Here is a 21,944-nt window from a genome sequence, read left to right as displayed (position 1 = left end):
AGCCAAAATATTAACAGTCCACCCAGGGGTAACACAGCACATTTACATTTCTTGGGTGATTCAAATTATGGTTGTGGGAGACTGTACCTCAAGAAGTAAAAACAACCAAAAAATCTTATTTCATCTAAATTTATATAGAGGTCATTTTAATACTGTAAATACCTCATTTCACATTTTGTTCCCGTTATAATATTTGAAAATAACCACCCCAGTTCTTTCTAATTCAATTTCTCCTCATAGAGTTCAAGTAGGACCTCATTATACATGATCCCTGGAAGTTAACAGGTGACCCAGGATGAAAGTAAAAATAACTGAAGAATCAAAAGTGAAATATTTGGGCCAATTTCTAATAAGTACCTGAATGTCATTTTTTTTTTTTTTCCTGTTTTCTGGGCACACAATGCCCATCCCTATCTATTTCTTTTGTCTATGGATGCTGCTCTTGCCCGAAAAGGTATTCTGGCAGAGTTCAGAGTGATGAAATGAGTCCAATAGTGATAATATTCTCATCTTTTCATTTTTTACTTTTTCACCAAACTCTCTCAAAGACTTCTCCAGAGAAAAGGCAAAGACAAGCAAACCCTGAGGATGAGTATTCTACTGATATAAACCCTAAGGGTAGGCTGTATCTGCAAGGTCTTCTGTGTAGACGCACAACCTGGCCTTGACGATTGGTTTAGGGGATATGGGATTGGTATGACACAAAAAGAGGTAGAATAACACCAGGAAATGCATACTAGTCCTGATTCTTTGTTGACCTCGCCCTGTGACAGAGGGTTACTTATGTTACTTCTTGACCTTCCATTTCTTCATCTGTAAGGTCACTGAACACAACCAGATGACCCTGAAGTCCCCTCCAACTCTAAGATTCTATGACAGAAAAAACCACTCTCTTCCAGTAACAGCACACATGGTATACAATACAATTACAGGTAAAAGTCTTCTGATATCTTAAAGCTATTCTTCATAATTAAGATAGGAGTACCCAGGGCGCCTGGGTGGCTCAGTGGGTTAAGCCATTGCCTTCGGCTCAGGTCATGATCTCAGGGTCCTGGGATCGAGCCCTGCATCGGGCTCTCTGCTCAGCAGGGAGCCTGCTTCCCCCCACCTCTCTCTCTCTCTCTGCCTGCCTCTCTGCCTACTTGTGATCTCTCTCTGTCAAATAAATAAATAAAATCTTTAAAAAAAAAAAAAAAGATAGGAGTACCCAAGAAAGCTCTAAATTAATGATTCTCATCATTATACGGGATAGTTTAAGAAGAGAAACTATCATTCTGAAAGAAAAACTGGGAGAGTAAAAACTGAATGACAAGTTATGGTCTAGAATTTTCTATCAAAAAAATACAGGAAAATGTAAAGCATTGAATGCTAGTATTTACTGTAGGGGTGGGCAAACCTTTTCTGGAAAAAGCTTGATAGTGAATATTTTAGGATTTGTAAGCCATTAGGTCTTACTTAGTTGCAGCTATTTGATTCTGCTCCCGTGACACGAAAGTGGCTGCAGGCAACACAGAAATTAATTGGCAGAGTTATGTTCCAATAAAATTGTACTTATGGGCACTGAAATTTGAATTTCATATAATTTTCACAATTTCACAAAATATTCCTCTTCTTTTGATTTTTTTCAGCGATTGAAAACCAATTCCTAGCTCAGCAGCACATATAAAAAAGGCAATAGGCCAGATGTACCCTACAGGCTGCAGCTTACAAGGTTCCTGGTTATAGGGAAGGTGTAAACCTTTGGTTCATAACTCCATAAGGGACTGCCTAAAGTCCTCTGGAGGTAATAATTTTCCTTATAGGGTCAAGAGATAAGGTGGGGGAATCATAGAGGAGAACGGACCGATGGAGGAAAGTGGTGAGGCTTGCAGGCTGGGGCCACTGGATTTCAAACTTTATCTGAATAGGAAAGAAAAAAATGTGTCAGTTCTTACCTCTCTTTAGCAATAAAAACAGTAGCTATTATTTATAAGTGCTTAATATGTGTTTGATAACAGTGCTTTAAAGCACTCTGTGTGGGGCGCCTGGGTGGCTCAGTGGGTTAAAGCCTCTGCCTTCAGCTCAGGTCGTGATCCCAGGGTCCTGGGATCAAGCCCCGCATCGGGCTCTCTGCTCAGCAGGAAGCCTGCTTCCCCCCTGCCTCTCTGCCTGCTTGTCATCTCTGTCAAATAAATAAATAAAATCTTAAAAAAAAAAAATTTAAAAAAAAAAATAAAGCACTCTGTGTGTATCAACTCATCTGATCTTCACAAAACTATAAGGCACATGCTATGATTAATATCATCACCAGGGGACAGACAAAGACTCTGAGGCAAAAGAGTTTGAGTGACGTATCCAAAGTTACACGGTACATGGCAGATTTGGGGCTGAATGCCAGGCAGTACAATGCCAGGCTGAGTCCTTAAACACAATACTATATTGCTTCTAATAGACATGAGTACTGCAACTGCCTCAATGCAACATAACCATATTGCAGAAATAACTTGAATTACATTTTACACTGGATGGATGTTTTTCATACACCCGCAGAAGATTCATTATTCTCAGTATTCATTCACAGTTGAAAGTTTCAGGCCTATTTGAAATGTAATAATAACAAACATCCCAAAGCTGTTCTTCTCAACTAGTGTAATTAAATGTATACCCAATCAAGGGTATTATTCTGTTATTAAAGTATTGCCTAAAACCCTATCAAATTCTGGCAAATCTGTATGAGAATCGTTCCCTAATTCCACATAACTTTCCCTATTTTTGACATCAGCTTCTTCTTTATTATTCATTAATTTCCTCTTTCCTTTTCTTTCCTCACTGACACAAACAACAACTGTTTCTCTGTTTCTCATAAAATTGTTCCCTGTGCAGTTCTGGGGTATACTGCTTTCCACGTAGCATATATTCAGAATATAAAATCCCTCAGCTGTCAACCTGGTTAATTCAAACATGAAAATTTTCTACTGCAGTAAATATGGACAAACAAAATCTATTGAGCTAAAATGGTGTAAATTCATATTAGAATGTTATGACTTTAGGATGTAAAACGTAATCCCCATGGTAGCCATAAAAGAAACAGCTATAAGTTATACATAAAAGGATGTGAGGAAGGAATTTAAAATTTCTCTACCAAAGAAAGAAAATCAATTAAACAAACAATGTAATGCAGAAAACAAGAGACAAAAAGATATAAGGCATAAAGAAAGCAAATAGCACAATGACAGAAGTAAGTCCCTTCTTATCAGTAAGTACTTTCAATGTAAATGGATTAAAGACAGAGATTGGAAGAATGGATAAAAACACAAGACCCAACTATAAGAGACTCAACTAAGGGGCTGCCTGGGTGGCTCAGTGGGTTAAGCCTCTGCCTTCAGCTCAGGTCATGATCTCAGGGTCTTGGGATTGAGTCCTGCATCGGGCTCTCTGCTAGGCAAGGAGCCTGCTTCCTCCCCCCCTTCCACCTTTCTCTGCCTGCCCCTCTGCCTACTTGTGATCTCTCTCTGTCAAATAAATAAAATCTTAAAAAAAAAAAAAATCCACTTACTGAGAGTGAAAAGATGGAAAAAGATATTCCATGCAAAGAGTAACCAAAAGAGAGCAGAGGTGGTTCTAATAACAAACAAAATAAACTTTAAATCAAAAGAAATTTTTAAGAGATAAATAAGGACATTATATATCGATAAAAGGTTCAAAGATATCATGATTATAACAATGACAAACTAATGACAAATCGAAATATACGAAGCAAAAACTGATAGAATTGAAGGGAGATGTAGACAGTTCTAAATGATAGTTGGAGAATTCAATACCCCACTCACAGTATGGACAGAACAACCAGACAGAAGATAAGGAAACAGAGAATGTAAACAATACAATAAACCCATTAGTTCTAACAGACATGAAGAGAACACTCTAACCAACAGCATACACATATATCTCAAGGGCAAATGGAACATTTTCCAGGCTAGATCATATTTTAGGCCATAAATTAAGTCTCCAACTTTAAAACATAGATATCATTCAAAGTATCTTCTTTGACCACAATGGGATGAAATTAGAAACAAGTACTACAAGGAAAACTAGAAAATTCAGAAAATTATGGAAATTAAACAACACACTTTTAAACAACCAATAGATCAAAGAAGAAATCATAAAGGAAATTAGAAAACACTTAAAGACGAATGAAACACAACACACTAAACTTACACAGTGAGAGCAGTGCTAAGGGGGGAAATTTACACCTATAAATGCTTACATTAAAAAAAAAATACACCTGAAGCTAATATAACATTGCACCTCAACTCTACTTCTATTAAAAAATAAATAATTTTTAAAATAATGACTAAAAATGAAATTCAAGAAAAATCTCACATTAACCATCAACTTAACATCTTAAAGAACTAGAAAAAAAGAAGACAAACTAAATCCAAAGCTAGCATAAAAGAAAATAAGAAAGATTAGAGGAAAGAGCAATGAAATAGAGATAGAAAAACAAGAGAAAAATCAATGAAATGAAAAGTAGGCTCTTTGTGAAAAGACCAACAGCATTAACAAACCTTTAGCTAGCTAGATTAACAAAAAAAGAGAAATGATTCAAATTACTAAAATCAGAAACAAAAGTGAGGACATTACTACCAATTCTACAGAAATAAAAAGGATTTTAAGAGAGTACTATGAAAAATTGCATGCTAACAAACTGGATAAACTAAATGAAATGGACAAATCCTAGAAACACAAAACCTACAGAGACTAAATCACAAAGAAAATAAAATGCGAATACGTCTCTAACCAGTAAGGAGCTTGACTCAGTAACCAAAAATCTCTTAACAAAGAAAACTCAATATCTGATACTTAAACTTAAATTCAGCTCTGCTGAATTCTACCAAACATTAAAAGAACTAACACCAATCCTTCTCAAAAAAATCCAAGAGGGTACATTTCCGAGCTCATTCTATGAGGCCAGTATTAGCCTGATACCAAAACCAAAGATACCACAAGAAAAAATATATATATACAGACCAAGAAACAGTAGTGCAAAAATCCTCAAAAAGATACCTGCACATAAAATTCAGCAGTATATTAAAGGAATTATACACCATGACCAAGAGGGATTTATTCCTGGAATATACCAATGGTTCAACATAAGAGAATAGATCAACAGCAACATAAAGAAGGGGGGGAAAAAACCACATCATCATCTCCACTGATGCAGAAGAGCATTTGACTAAATTCAACACCTTTTCATGATAAAAACACTCAAAACAGAAGGAATAAAAGAAAACTACCTCAATATAATAAAAGACACGTATGAAAAATATATTTCACACTAAATATATTCGATAGTGAAAGACTGAAAGCTTTTCCTCTATAATCAGGAACAAGGCAAAAATGCCATCTTTCACCACTTTTATTCAACAGAGTACTAAGTTTTAGGCATAGCAGAAGGAAGGGAGGAAGGAAAGAAGGGCAGAAGGAAAAGGCAGGTAAGTTAGAAAGAAGTAAAATTATTTGTTTGCAGATGATATGATCTGATATACAGGAAACCTTGAAGACTCCATAAAAAAGTTGTTAGAATAAATGAATTCAGCAAAGAAGCAGTATACAAAGCCAACACACAAAAATTGGCTGCATTTCTGTATATGAACATTAACAATCTGAGAAGGAATTACAAAAACAATTCCATGTACATCTCATCAAAATAACAAAATACTTAGGAATTAATAAAGAAGGTCAAAAACTTGCACAATGAAAACACAACATATTGCTGAAAGAGATTAAAGAAGACATAACTGAATGGAATCCACGTTCATGGACTGGAAGACGATTTAGTTAAAATGTCAGTCCTACCCAAAACAACTTAGAGTCAATGCAACTTCTATCCAAATACCAATGACATTTTCTGCAGAAATAGAAAAATCCATCCTAAAATTCAGGAACTCTGAGTAGCCAAACCATCTTGAAAATGAACAAAACTGGAAGACTCACACTTCCTGATTTCAAAACTTATCTTGAAGCTACAGTAATCAAAACAGTGTTGTATTAGCATGAAGACAAACATATAAACCAATATAACAAAATAGCCCACAAATAAACCCTCACATCTATGGTCAAATGATTTTTGACAAGGCCGCCAAGACCAGTTGATGAAAAAAAAAATCTTTTCCACAAATGGGCCTGGAAAGCTTGGATATCGACATGCAAAAGAATGAAGTTGGATAATTACCTAATACCATCCACAAAAATTAATTCAAATGAATCAATGACATAAATGTAAGACCAAAAACAATAAAACTCTTAACAGAAAACAGAATGAAATCTTCACAGCATGGAATCTGGCAAAGGTTTCTTGGGTATGACACTCTAAAGCACAGGTGACAAAAGAAAAAGCAGGCAAACTGGACTTCATGAAACTTCAAAAATATTGTGCACCGAGGACACTATCAAGAAGGAATAAAAGAAAAGGTTTGCAAGCCATGTAACTAATAAGGAATTAATATACAGAACTCTCAAAATTCAACAACAGAAAAGCAGACAACCCGGTCGGGGGTGTATCAGATTGTTAACATCAGTAACCTTGGAAGAGTGGGTACAAAATTCATAGACAGGGATAAAGACAATTGATCTTTTTGTTATGCAGCTCTATATTCTGTGGCTTACTGCAATAAGCATGCATTTCTCACTTAACTAGAACGATCTAGTGAAGGGGTAAATTTTGCCACCATTTAGAAAAAACAACAGTATGCCCATCGGCTCTTACTGGTCTACTTCAGAGTTTATGAGAGGCATTAATATACATGGTTAAAAGCTCTGAAACACTGTGAACTTGTCCGAGTTAACTGGGTGAGGAGAGCACTTCTACAATTGCTTGTCTTCCCGACAACCATTTTCCTTCCTTCTTCCTTGCTGAAGAACTTCAGTTTTGTTCAGGTATGCAAGAACCATTTGCTCCCATGGAGGCAGAAGGTGAATCTTGACTGGCCTTAGTACAGCCATCCCCAAAGTAGAATCCAAAGCATTCCCCTAACCAGGAGTTCCCCCCCCGCTTCCAACCATTTATCTGTGAGGCTAAATTTTCTTCATGTATTTCCACCAAAACAATACAACGTACAGATTAAATGCAGAAGCGGATAGGAAAATACATGCGTTCTATTCAGATAGACATTGAAGAGACCTGCAAAAGAGGAAAGAACACTATTCTTTTTCACTAATTTGTTTTGAAAAATAGTTTTCATAAAAATATGTTAACATGTAATAGGTTATTATAATTTTATTTTTTAAGATTTTTATTTATTTATTTGACAGAGAAAGACACAGCAAGAGAAGGAACATAAGCAGGGGGAGTTGGAGAGGGGGAAGCAGACTTCCCGCTGAGTAGGGAGCCCCATGCGGGGCTCAATCCCAGGACCCCAGGATCATGGCCTGAGCCAAAGACAGTCACTTAAAGACTGAGCCACCCAGGTGCCCCAGTTTATTATAATTTTAAGAGTATTAACAAATATTTTTTTTAATTCTCAGATTTAATTTCTAATATGACAGTATCAATAGATGAAACCCACATAAACAAAAACCCTTTCAGTTTTTACGAGTGCAAGAGTCTCGAGCTCCAATTATATTAATTGGTTCATGTTGTTGAAGACTGCTTTAGGAATAGGCCTAGAACAGCCATTGGGCCAATGATGAGATTTAGTCCTTGTCGGGGGTGCGGGGAGGAGGGCATGGCTGGGAAAATTTACCTTGCTCTTAAAAAAAGATTTATGAGAAGAAACTATGATCCCTCGGAGCAGTGCTGTGTTTGGAGCTCCTACCTGAAGCAGGTGTACCTCTGTCTGACCATGGGGCAGCCGCTGAAGGACCACCCCAACAGGCTGAGCCTGGCAGAACCCCGGTCTCTGATGACACCACCGAGCCACGATTAACCAACCCGTGAACTGCCCCATCTCACCTCTCCTGTTCATGAAAAATTAATATTCCTTCAGTTTGGGACACAGTACGGTTCCGTGGCTTATATCAGAAAGCAATTTTATTCAATATTTTTGTTTGTATTTTTACCAAATGTTAAGGAGTTAAGAACTAAATTAATAGAATAAAGCACAGAAAGTTAGTTTCTATGTCTGTGTTTTGTTCACTTATAAATCCCAGTTGCCTTTATCTGCATGCTGTGAATATTGATGAAAACATCATGGCTCATCAGCTCAGACCTTCACACTGTCAAAATTCCTTTCATGGGCTGAATATTTCCACTCTGCTCAAACAATACCCTGGGTGAGGAATTATAACTAGAGCAGCATAAATTTATCACTACTCTGGGGGGAAAAAATTAGGGCATACGTTCCAATGACAGCAAGGAAGTAGTCCCACTCCCTTCATAGATAGGGGCACATGTATTTTCAGACCATGACAAATGTGAAAAAGGGGGCGCCTGGGTGGCTCAGTGGGTTAAGTATCTGCCTTCGGCTCGGGTCATGATCCCAGAGTCCTGGGATCAAGTTCCAAGTCAGGCTCCCTGCTCAGCCAGGAGCCTGCTTCTCCCTCTCCTTCTCCCTCTGCCTGCTACCCCCCTGCTGGTGCTCTCTCACTCCCTCTCCAAAATAAATAAATAAATAAAATCTTCTTTAGGGAAAAAAAAAATGTGATAAAGTGAATCAAAGCAGTCAACAACTCTATTGTCTTCACTTTACAGATAAGGAAATTGAGGCCAGAAAGTCCATGTCCCATGACCAGGCCAATACCAGCGCAAGAGGTGTCTCCAGACCAAGGAGGTTAACTATCTGGTCAGCACGGGACCTCAAGAATGGGCTTCATCAAGGACACTCAGATGAGTCCCTAGTTTCTTGAACAATTCAGAGAAGGTAAATGGTATGAAGCAAAAAATAACTTCCCCTTCCGTATCCATCAGTTTCCATACTGTAAATTAAAAAGAGAGATAGAAAAAGCAGGAAGGAGCTTAATACCTCATATGTAATTAGAACTCAAAGAGTACCTGTTAAACTAAACTGATTTGATCACAAAGCAGGATTTTCTCTAATCCAAATAAACACCTTCCCAGCTACCGCGTCTCTCTTAGGAAACTTTAGGCTGCATTTGGAGACCTCTCAGATTGTGAAGCTAAATTCAGTCTCCTCCTAAGAAGCCTGAGTTCATGCCAGCTCATTTCTGTCTGTTCTGTGCATTCATCTACTTGGCATGAGAGGGAGGAGGGGGCAGAAAGGTGCTAGGGGTAAAGAAAGAGAGAGAGAGAGAGAGAGAGAGAGAGAGAGAGAGGGAGGAAGGTGGCTTCAAAACTACAGGGAAAAATAAGACACGGTCTAATACACACACACACACACACACACACACACAGCTCAACATTAACATTGTAGGAAGGATATTGGTCATGGGTTCTCTGCCTCTTGGCAAGGGAATCTTCATCACTGATGCCGGCCATCAGGTACTTGAGGCCTGTGATCCAGGTGCGGGCCTCCTCAGGGTTGGAGGTGATGAGGTCCAGAGACTCCATGTGGTTGCCATGGTAGATGGTGAAGCAGCAGCTGGGGTCAAAGTGGCCCTCCGCTTGTCTGTGGAATATTTCAGACTGCCGACCTTCGGTGACTTTGTAAATGGAGTCGATAAGTACTGAGGAAAGCAGAACACACAGTTACATGGCATAATGGATTTGGAAAAAATTTTTTAAAAAGCAGCAAAATCATCTTAAATTCTAAAAATAAGCACAAACAGGGATGGTTGGGTGGCCCAGTCAGTTGAGCCTCTGACTCTTGGTCTCGGCCCAGGTCACGATCCCTGGGTCTTAAGATCAAGCCCCACATTGGGCTCCACACTCAGCAGGGAGTCTGCTTGAAGATTCTCTCCCTCTGCTGCTTCACACACACACACACACACACACACACACACTCTCTCTCTCTCTCTCTCTCTCTCTCTCTCTCAAATAAATAAGTCTTTAAAAAAAATAAGCATGAACAAATTCACTGTCTGTGAACTGTGGTATTAAGTTCAAATGTGAAATACAAGCCATATCGTTTCCCGCTAGGAACCTTCTCCGCATGCCACTTTACCTTCCTGGGCAGCCTTGGGCAGCCTGGACCATGCCTTCCCAAGCACTGAGTCAGGACATGTTGAAATTTATGATAGGAAGAGCGATATACAGATCAGGGCAAAAAGACTGGTAGAAAAGGAGACTATGAATATATCAAATTTACAGCTTGCATATTTGCACAGGGAAAACATACAAAGACCTAGAACCAACTTTGGAGTTGTGCATAAGATGACAGTTAAAAATTGGAAGGAAAAAAACGTTTGGTGGTAACTGAATAGCATGGCTAAATGTGATTGGTATCTCCAGAAAGAACGCCAGGATGGTAAAGGTCGAGCAGGGCTTAGAGAGGTAGAGGAATAAGGTGGTATCCCAGAAGAAGAAAAACATAGGATACAGAAACATGAGGTCCACTCCAGGGATGTTAAATAGGTCACTTGTGCAAGACTGGAAAGCTGAAGAGAGAGTATAATGGGACATAAAGCCAGAAAGGTAGGGAGAGGCTAGATCACAGAGAGCCTGGAATAAGAGACCAGAGATGAGCATCTTTTAGGTAATGGAACAACACTGCAGATTTGGATCAGAGAAGCACTAACAGGGAAAATTACTTAAATTAGAATATTACTTTTTTGTTTGCTTGCTTGTTTTTAAAGCGTGAATCAGAAGTATTGCAATCTTACTGATTGCCTCTAATATCATCTCCTCCATTCTGCCTTTGTGACAAAGCCACAATTTTCTTCTGGTATCAACTCCTTCCCCACACAATTCACAGAGAAATGAGCCAATGCCTCCCTGCCTCTCCCAGCCCCCAGGGCAAGTTCTGGAATGTCTAAGCCATTGGAGAGGCCCCATTCCTATTTCCTATGATTGATTTAGGTGTGGGAATATAATGCAGTTCTAACCAAGGAGACATGGGGCAGTAGGCTTTGAGAGAAAATTCTGGAAAGGGGTTCCCCTCTCCTAAAAAGGAAGCACCATGTTGCTGCTGCCTTGACGACAGGGTCAATATACAGGGGAGAGAGCCAAGAGCCCTGAGGAAAACAGAACTAAAGACTCAACATCCCACACCTGGACCTGCCGATCTCTGAGTTTCTTATTACATGAGATGATATCTTTATTTTTCATGTAAGTCTAATTTAGTCAATGTCTTCTGCTACTTGAAGATGAAAGCATCTTAACAGACAAAAGCAGAAGACACTAGCAAAATGGAGACTGGTTAGGAGACTTCTCGACAGGCCAGATAGGTGAAGAGACCAGAGACCAGGGAGGTTCCTATGAAAACAGGAAGGAAGGAGATGAGAGAGCCATTACACAGGACCCAACACCAACTTGGTGCTGAATGTACGAGGTGTGGGAGAGAGACTTTCAGTAGGGGTCAGATCAAAGCTCTTTTGCTTGGTATCACTAAAAGCTAACTCACTGGTCAGTTAGCTTTGCTCAGAATATGGCAATACACTTTTAAGTCCACTGGATTTATAATACCCTTCACCTTTTACTAAAAATAAATAAATAAATAGGGGCGCCTGGGTGGCTCAGTCACTAAGCATCTGCATTAGGCTCGGGTCATGATCCTGGGGTCCTGGGATCGAGCCCCGCCTCAGGCTTCCTGCTCCACGAGATGCCTGCTTCTCCCTCTGCTTATGCTCCCTTTCTCACCATCTCTCTCTCTCTCTCTCTGTCAAATAAATAAATAAAATCTTTTTAAAAAATAAAATAAAAAAATAAATAAATAAATAAAGGGCCTCAGGCTATAAAACCTCATATCCCAGCTAAAAAATAAATCATGTTTCCAGCACAGGGGAAATATTAACATTTACAGCACTCACATGGACAGGAAAACTTTTATGGATTAAAATTCCCAAGGAATTAAAAAGACAAAATGGTCATTACTTATTCAGTCTGTCTGCATCCTTTAGCAACTGATCCCAAAACTTACAAAAATATCAGAGTTTCATAGATCTGAAGCTTCCAGACAGCCCAGCAAATATAACCCATGTGGAACTATATCAAGTCAAGCAAAGAATTCAAAGATTGGTCTTACTTTTTGCCTTCTCACTCTTCCTCGAGGGTCTCCATCGGAGGCGGGTCCGATGCTCATCCAGGTAGAAGAGCCGGACTAGCCCTTTGCTCCCACGTTTCAATTTGATCATCTGTGTCCCGGACTGCATCACACTCATGCATCTTTCAACTGCAAAGAGAGATTAGAGCACATTTAGCTGTTAAACAGTACACATGTAGACTAGCATTCAGAAAATCTACTGTCAAGGGGTGCCTGGGTGGCTCAGTGGGTTAAAGCCTCTGTCTTCGGCTCAGGTCATGATCCCAGAGTTCCAGGATAGAGCCCCACATCCAGCTCTCTGCTCAGCAGGGAGCCTGCTTCCTCCCCCCCCACCCTTCTCTCTCTCTGCTTGCCTCTCTGCCTACTTGTGATCTTTGTCTGTCAAATAAATAAATAAAATCTTTAAAAAAAGAAAGAAAGAAAGAGAGAAAGAAAGAAAATCTACTGTCAAATAAAACCTCGGATTCATCTCCCAAAGATTCCAAGGACCAGAAGACTAAAGTTGGGAAAAATAATCTGGAAAGAGCCACTGAGGAACTGATTCACCAGTCTTAAACCAGTAAAAAGAGCCTTCCTGATTGAAAGAAAATTCTACTTCCAGGTAAACACTGCATCAATGTTACACAGGACCATCTTTTGTTCTAACTGGCAACATACTTTTTGGTATGAGAGTAATCATTTGATGTTTGGATTTATGTTTAGAAAGCATTTCTCAGACTTCACAGTGAATATTGTGAGTTTTTAGATAGTCAGTTGTAAAAACATCTTATGATAATCCTTGAAGATGCAATCAATAAAAACAAGATTGACACAATGTTAACAATTTTTGAAATTGGATAATGGCTACTATGGGTTCATACTATTATATTTCTGTATGTATTTGAAAATAGAATGAATATGAAAATAAATCTTTTTAAAATGTGATCAGAAAAAAAATCACTTTTTCACAATTCAGCATAAAACATCCGTTGATTAATGAAATAAACTGCTAAGATTTTCCACCTAGAAGAATAATTTAGTGATTGAATTCAGGTACTGTCCAAATCTCTCACTGTCCAAGCTAAAACTATCATTTAAATTCTCTCTGCTTTGAGATGAACCTTGTTAGAAATGGGCATCTGTCGGTGTGGCCTATTTCCCCTTCTTTGGTAACTAGAAATACTCCTTTCCCATTTCATGTGTTTTTGGTGGCCAATCAATCACCCCAACTAAGAAATGGGCACCTGACTGACTTAAGCTAAGAGCAAATCTGAGTCCCTTCCAAAGAACACAAATCCTGAGCTGAGCATGGGAAGGAAACAGAACTGAGCCATTTCAATGGCCAAAACTTAAAAGACACTCCTGCCTGGCCACCCTAAGATTCCACAGTTGTTATGGTTATCCTGGAGGTTGACATTGTCCCCTGGATTCTACAAGTTATTCAATACTTTTCCAAATACTTTCTTATTATATTATCCAGAGATAGCTTTTATATCACCGACCATTACAAAGGCACCTTTGTAACCACGAGAGCACTAGAAACATCTGGTTTGGAGTTCCTATCTTATCAAGCAGTATGCCATTAGAAACAGATCAAAGAAACACAGAAAATAAACTTCAACAACATGAGACGTCAGCTTTTATGACTATGTAGCCTGTGTTTACCAGGAGAGATAAGGTGATCTTAAAGGTGAGACATTGTATGTGCAGGGTACTGACTAAAAGTAACTTCAGCATAACCAACTTTTCACTCTTCCCTGCATGAAGAGCTTTTTCTTCTCCAAAGAAATCAAAGAGGAACCGCATAAAATTAAGTGGTTTTAGGATTTAATATTTCAAGGAAAGTGAAGTATAGGCTGCTCTTTCTCGTTTTATCTGACATCAAAAATCCAAAAGTAACAAAATAGCTCTTAAGAAAACAAACACACAAACTTAAAATACTTACTTTGAAGCAAAGAGCAAAATTTGAGATTTGGTTTTGCACACCTAAGTAGTCACCCACTACTAAGTACCATTTGTTTAGGTAACAAAAGCCCCAGATTTGAATTGTTGGCAGCCACACTGACCACATCACACCAGTAATTAGAGGGAGAACGGAGTGCCAGTGTATCGAGATAAAATCACCAAGTCAAACCAACAAAGCCAAAACTCCTAGAAAAATCTGAGAACTCGACTGACCACTGATAACAACAGGTCACATCAGGGCTCCTGGCTGGCTTAGTTGGTAGAACATCTGACTCTTTTTTTTTTTTTTTAAAGATTTTATTTATTTATTTGACAGAGAGAGAGAGATCACAAGTAGGCAGAGAGGCAGGCAGAAGGAGAGGGGGAAGCAGGCTCCCTGCTGAGCAGAGAGCCCAATGCAGGGCTTGATCCCAGGACCCTGAGATCATTACCTGAGCCGAAGGCAGAGGCTTAACCCACTGTGTCACCCAGGCGCACAAACGTGTGACTCTTGATCTCAGGGGTATACGTTCAAGCCCCACGTTGGGTGTAGAGATTACTTAAAAATAACAATCTATAAAAAAATAAAAATATGTAATAATAATAATAGGTCACATCAATAAACAGATGTTCACAGAGCAAACTCCTTGTTTCAGGCACAAAGCAGAGAACAACAAGACCATGTCTTTGACTTAAAGAAGTTAACTTTATGAGAATGAAACATCTAAAAAGACAATTTATTAATGGTAGTTTAGAGCTGTGATCAAGAAACAAAGTCTGGGGGCGCCTGGGTGGCTCAGTGGGTTAAAGCCTCTGCCTTCGGCTCAGGTCATGATCCCAGGGTTCTGGGATCGAGCCCCGTATCAGGCTCTCTGCTCAGCAGGGAGCCTGCTTCCTCCTCTCTCTCTGCCTACTTGTGATCTCTGTCTGTCAAATAAATAAATAAAATATTTAAAAAAAAAAAAAAAGAAAGAAACAAAGTCTGAATCTAGACAGCCTGGTATAGAATTCCAGATCTGCCACGTAACTAGCTATATGACCTTGGGCAAGTTACTTAGTCCCTGTGTGCCTCCATTTCCTTACCTATAAAATAAGGATAATAATCTTGAAATGCTGTTGAGAATTGAATGAGTCAATTCATGTAAAGTACTGAAAACAGTGTCCGGCATATCATAAACACTATAAATGGTGTTATATATATATATATATATATATATATACATATATAAAACCATATATACGTATATGGTTTTATTGTTGAAAACTTTAAAAATAAATGCCAAGTCAAAAGTAAAGACAAAAATACTATTGGATTCCATAATGAAAGGAGAATACAGTGGGCTAGAATGAGGAGAAGTGTAATAATAACACAGTATCAGATGCTCAAGGATTAGAAAGAGTAGAGATATATTCAGAGGATAGGGAACGATGGGTCTCCAACTTTGGAAGAGTGACTCAAAAGGAAAGTGATGGGACATAAGGTTCCAAGGGCTGGATAAAAAACTAGGCTGTAAGAAGTCAGGGATGTTGGTAGAATAAGATCTTAATCCATTGTCATGAGAGATTCACCAGACATTTGAGCAAAGGATTCGTGGGATTAAAAAAATAAAATAAAATAAAATAAAACCATAATTCAGGAAGATGTCTCTTTGGGAAGAGAGAATAAAATAAATTGCTTAAACCAAAGTGGAAAATTGAATTAACTATACAATCAAAGATCTAACAGCAAGCACTACCTATATATCTGACATTGTGTCCTCTGCTTCGTTCACACTGCCCTTTCTTTCTCTTTCCTTTTCACAGGACTCCCCCTTTTTTAACCTAAAATGGAACTGCTATGGCCATAACATCTCAACACTTTAACGGGAAAAGTACAATGATATAAAAGTGTAAGCACGGATGCCTAGATGGCTCAGTCAGTTGGGCATCTGCCTTCGCCCAAGTCGTGGTCCCAGAGTCCTGGGATCAAGCCCCAAGATGGACTCCGCTCGGTAGGGAATCTGCATCTTCCTCCCCATCTGCTCCTCCCCTCCCCATCCCCAGGCTTGTATGTGCTCTCTCTCTCTCCTTCTTCTCTGTCATATAAATAAAATCTTTTTTTCTTAAAAAAGTATAATCAGAAAAAAAAAAGAAGTATAATCAGGGTGCCTGGGTGGCTCAGTGGGTTAAAGCCTCTGCCTTCGGCTCAGGTCATGATCTCAGGGTCCTGGGATCAAGCCCCACATCAGGCTCTCTGCTCAGCGGGGAGCCTGCTTCCTCCTCTCTCTCTGCCTGCCTCTCTGCCTACTTGTGATTTCTCTGTGTGTCAAATAAATAAATAAAATCTTTTTTAAAAAAAGTGTAATCAGCTATCTGAGCTAATAAACACCATCTATAATTTAGCAAAAGCATCATTCGGAGAAACACAAATATTTTAGAAAGTAGGATCCAATCTCTCAATGAGGAAGGGTGTTTATATAATATATTAATAGTCACTAGCTTCGCATTTATCCCATCAACTCAGCCTTGGGCTAAGACTCCAGCTTCATCCACCACAGCAAACAAGCATATATGATTGAAATGTATCTGGCAGAGCTAGGATCTGAAACAGTGTGATGCTTAAATTGTTTATGTAGCTCCTTTATGCTTATCACTTGGAAAAGGCACTTAGAGTCACACTGAAAAATCAAGTCCAGGGTAGTCTTGGGAGTGAGTCACCTAACATACCTCCTCTCCCTCAAACCTCATTGTAGACAATCCATTGAGTTGTAAAGCTAATCAGAGAAAGAATGCCCTCAATCATTCTTTGTAACTCATTCAATGACTCTTCCAATGTCATCTAAACCACGAAGTGATGGCTTAAGCCAATTTCTTTATGTTCTTTATGTTCTGCCTTCTGTAGAGGTAGATAACAGTAATTGCCACCCACATAGAAGTCATTCTTCAACCATGCCAGATCGTTAGATTCCATAAAGTAAGATGAGAAACAAGAGAACAAAGGAAGACTTCCAGTGGCAGGTAAACAAGGGAAGAGTTCCAGGGGCTTAGAATGATGTAACCTTATCACACACACTCCCGGTGCTGGAAGGTGTCTGGGAAAGTCTGCAAAGGCAGGCCACAAATGCAGCCACATTCAGGAATATTAAAAGAGAAACACCCACAACACACATATTGTTTTTGTCTATTATGCTCCAGGCCTCAATATGTACACAAATTTGACACGCTGCTTGCAATCATGATATTTAGGTCATTTGGCATGCTGCTTTTTTTCATTTGTATAATAAACAGTTTTCCATGTTTCTACACAGTCTTAATAATTACCATTTTAATGGCCGCCTAACAGAATAGCATAAATATTTAAAGAGTAGAACAGATGAGTAGAAATACAGTAGACTGTATTTCTAACTTTATTACATAATTAGAGTTTCAAAACTCTTAACAGAGTTTTATCTGTGAAATGAGAGGCATAACAAAGTGGTCTACAAAGTCCTTCAGAATTTAATTCTTTAAAGGTATTAAATCAATTCTGCCACAGTCAGTTTAAAATAAGTAAATGTCTTTAGCAGTTATCGGTTCACTAAAAGCCTCAAGCAGAAAATCATTTTTAAAAAAAATAAACAAACTTCTGATTTGAAGTATAAGAGAGTATATCATTGGAGGAGAGATTCCCAACATTTCTACTAAGCATGCATGACATCTAAGAGGGTTTAACTCTTTAAGCCATGCTGGAATTAGAGGTCATCACATTCTCCCAGGAATGTCGATCATACCACCTGATGCTAATTTTTTAACAGCTTTAGTGAGGTACAACCTATATACATTAAAATCCACCTGTTTCGGGCTGCCTGGGTGGCTCAGTGGGTTAAGCCTCTGCCTTCAGGTCAGGTCATGATCTCAGGGTCCTGGGATTGAGTCCCGCATCAGGCTCTCTGCTAGGCAGGGAGGCTGCTTCCTCCTCTCTCTCTCTCTCTCTCTCTCCCCTTGGGATCTGTCTCTGTCAAATAAATAAAATCTTAAAAATAAAATAAAATAAAATCCACCTGTTTCAAATGTACGATTTAATGACTTTAATGTATCTACAGAGTTGTGAGCTGATCCTATTTTAGAACATCTCCATCACCCCCAAGAAGAAACTCCATGCTCATTCGCCTTCATTCCCCATTTTCACCCACAGCCCTGGACAACCACTAACCTATTGTCTCTGTGGATGGGTCTTCTCGAGATATTTCACATAAATGAAAATCTTATAATCTACAGTCCCGCGTTTCTGGCTTCTTTCACTCAGCATATTTTTGAGGTTCCTATGATGATTGTGTCCATTTTTTTGTTTGTTTTCTCTTCCCCACTTCCCTCACAGCACATTAAACTCTTCTCCTGCCATTTAGGGTAAAAATGATCCTGTATAGGAAACTGGTTGAATAAAATAATATATACCTACACCTACTGGGCTACTATATAACCATATAAGATAATAAAAAAGACCTCTATACACTGATATGGGTTAATTTCTAGAAGATACTAGTAAGTGAAAAAGGCAAAGAATAAATAAGCATATATCTGTAATATGATACTTTTGTGTAAGAAAAGCTTGGGAAATTTTTAGAGATGCAAACACTTATCTTCACAAAAAGAAACACAAGAAGGATAACCCAGACAACACCGTAGCTGGTTACTCTCAAGAGTGGGAGAAAATCAAGTAGAAGGGATAAGGGCGTGACTTTTCTTCATATCCTCCATGTTCCAAATTAAAATTAAGTCAATAAGAATGAGAAGGAGGGGAAACAAACACAGAAAGCAAACAGAAACATACACATACATATGTAAGTAGTTGAGTCTATATATGTGCATGTGTGTGTGTGTGTGTATGTCTATGTGGATACACACACACACACACACACACACACACAGCTGCATATATTCCCTAGCCCTGTTCTTTAAAAGGCCAAAAAGCAATATCACCTCCAGCAGTAATAAGTAAAACTAGGGCCCTGCTCATTCTCTACTCTAAATGTCACCCCAAGACACCTTCTCACATACAGGGTCTAAACCAGGCCTGTGTTAAGGCCATACAAGAATATCACTTGCAGGGGCGCCTGGGTGGCTCAGTGGGTTAAAGCCTCTGCCTTCGGCTCAGGTCATGATCCCAGGGTCCTGGGATCGAGCCCCCCATCGGGCTCTCTGCTCTGCAGGGAGCCTGCTTCCTCCTCTCTCTCTGCCTGCCTCTCTGCCTACTTGTGATCTCTGTCTGTCAAATAAATAAATAAATAAAATCTTTAAAAAAAAAAAAAGAATATCACTTGCATGCTTTTGTAAACACATCTATTTTGGGACAGTGATCACCAAACTGTGCATTAGCAGACCAAAACAAAACAAAACAAAACAAAACAAAAACAACAACAACAACAACAAAAAAACAAAAGTCCAGATCCTCTGCAAGAGAATCTTTCAGCAAAAGGTACATGAAAAATGTGAATTGATTTCTTGCCAGCATCTACAGATTAGAGTAAATCTGAGTGACGGAAAGGGATTAGCTTCTGAAAACAATTCCATCTCTATATGGAAAAAGTGCCAAATAATGCAGATAATGCTTCTCTCAAAGGAAGGCAAGGGAGATTTCCTGAGATCACCAGCGCAGAAAAAGAGGGAAACATATTTTGGGCTCCATGACACAGGAAGCTCTGAGGCATCTCACTGATGGGCCATGCCCCCGGATGGCGGTCACTGTGCAGCTCCAGGAGCAGGAGAGGGGACATCCTGTCACTAACCAGCCATGTGCACTTCTGAAGGTCATGGAGTATCTCTGAATATCCAACCGCCCTCAACCTAAAAGTGCATTTTCCTCTCAGCTCTGTGAGTCTATAAAAGAGCTGATCTAGCTTTCATAGGTACAATTTTATCTTTCAAGAAGACAAAATTCTAGTTCATCCAAAAGCCTCTCAGAATAACTTTAAGGAAAAAAAAACTGATTAATATCTGGGTATCTTACTAGAGACATCAATTTTTAAAATGATCTGTATATAAAGTATAACTGCTCTTCACAGGGAATGGCTTCATTTGAAAAGCTCTTCCTTGCCAGCCGTTGAGCCTTAAAGTCAAATCATACCAGCTTATGAATAAATGTGCTTACAAACAACCATGGAGTGCTCCATCTTATTAAGTCATGATTCTTCCCAGTGAAAAGCAAACAATGCAGAGTTCATTGATTTTTCTTTCCAAAGCTTAAATCACTCTTGTGGAGAAGATAAGATTATTTGAAAGGTTTTTAGAAACTAATTGGTCCGTGATAACATTTTGGAACTTGTTTGCAAACCTTATGTGCACATAGTCAATATGTTTGCAAAGTTGGTAAATACATATGGGGGATTTAGATCAAAGAAAGGGTGAAAGGAATCTATCAGTAATTCTTAAATGTCAGAACCCTTTCTTCTATTTTGTTAAAGCCTTCTATATAATACTTTCTTTTTTAATGAGACCTATTTTGTATTCAACAATTGTGTCTGCTCCATAATCATTAGTCCTGGGGAAACAAATGAAATACAAGACAGAATTCATAACAATATGATTTTGTTGGCTTTACTTAATGTTACCCCATGGGGGAGGGGAATATAAATTAATTTTAAAATTCTAAATTTAGTTCTATCTAATATGTAAAGAGTTTTCTGCCTCAACATAAGGAATGGAAGGGTCTTCACCATTGCACAATATGGTTCTAAGATATATACAAATAAAAGACTAGAGATTTTGTTCCATCATTTGTTCAGTGAGATGACGTGGTATTAGATATTCAGGAACAAAATTCCTAAGCTGCAATAAATACTGGACTTTACTTACAGAGAATATTTTCCTCTAACAAGGCTCATGGTTCTCCACTCTGGCTGTATGTACATCAAAATCATTGAGGACCTTCTTAGATGTGTTGAACACAAAGTCCCACCACATACCAATTAAGTCACCGTCCCTCGGAATAGGGATGAACATCTGGGGTTTTTTGTTAGTTTGTTTGCTTAATCTTCCCAAGGACTCTACTGGGAATCCAGAGATAAGACTACTGACATGTTATCTCAATTAACCTCTAAATATCTTTGTGAAGTAGAGATAATTAAATGCCCCTCATTGTAGAGTGAATGAAAACAGACTTAGAGAAGTGAAGAACTTGTCTGAGATAATAAAGCTAGTAAATGGCAGAGACAAGCCTTGAAACCAGGTATCCAGATTTCCCAGGGCATCTCTCTCTCCATTTCACTGCACAGAATGTCTGCCTTTGGGTCCTGTCCAGGCCCCTAACCTGCACATGGCTGGTAAGTTTTTTAAGCAGTCTTACTCCAACATTCTGCTCTACAGAAATAAGGAATTAGCTTTGCTGGCTCCTAAGACCCTTTCCACTAAGTATTAGGAGGAGCCTATAACATACCAGGTCTAGCTTCTAGAAACTTCATGTATCATAGTGATAGTATGTCATGGTAATGACAAGACTGGTAAATAGTATGTAAAAATTAACAATAAAATAGGGAGTGGGATATAAAAAATAAGGACACAAAGGACTAAGGAGGTACAGGGCGGGTTTGGATGAACCCCAGAGGAGAAAGAATTTAAGCCTGACCCCCAAAGATCATAATAAGAACACTTGGTGCATTTTCTTTTCAATTGTTCTTGTTCTGGGTCTGTGTACATTTTTCCTCCCCACTTAGAATGTATAAATGGTAGCTGAAATTTATGAAATGAATTATAAATACTCTGTTAGCCACATTAAAAAATTAGACTCGGGGGGTGCCTAACTGGCTCAGTGGGGGAGCATGAGACTCTGATCTGCAGGTTGTGAGTTCAAGCCCCACAGTGGGTGTGGAGGTTCCTTTAAAATAAAATCTTGTGGGGCGCCTGGGTGGCTCAGTGGGTTAAAGCCTCTGCTTTCGGCTCAGGTCATGATCTCAGGGTCCTGGGATCGAGCCCCGCATCGGGCTCTCTGCT

General features: G+C 39.0%; 1 protein-coding gene across 2 annotated transcripts in view; it reads right to left on the bottom strand.

Moving 5' to 3' along the window:
* Window positions 1-21,944, bottom strand: part of LOC111149968 (phospholipase C eta 1) — a 183,021-nt gene that overhangs the window by 76,883 nt on the left and 84,194 nt on the right. For both annotated transcript variants that reach the window (XM_022507247.1, XM_022507256.1), the window contains exons 2-3: window positions 12,060-12,206; window positions 9,360-9,603 (exon numbers count right to left, since the gene is read on the bottom strand). In XM_022507247.1, the coding sequence (XP_022362955.1) occupies window positions 9,360-9,603; window positions 12,060-12,206 (391 nt within the window). The remainder of the gene's footprint in view (window positions 1-9,359; window positions 9,604-12,059; window positions 12,207-21,944) is intronic.

The sequence above is a fragment of the Enhydra lutris genome, unplaced genomic scaffold (genome assembly GCF_002288905.1).
Source record: "Enhydra lutris kenyoni isolate GAN:26980312 unplaced genomic scaffold, ASM228890v2 scaffoldscaffold2, whole genome shotgun sequence".
NCBI lineage: Eukaryota > Metazoa > Chordata > Mammalia > Carnivora > Mustelidae > Enhydra > Enhydra lutris.
This window is presented reverse-complemented; position numbering and strand designations above follow the sequence as displayed.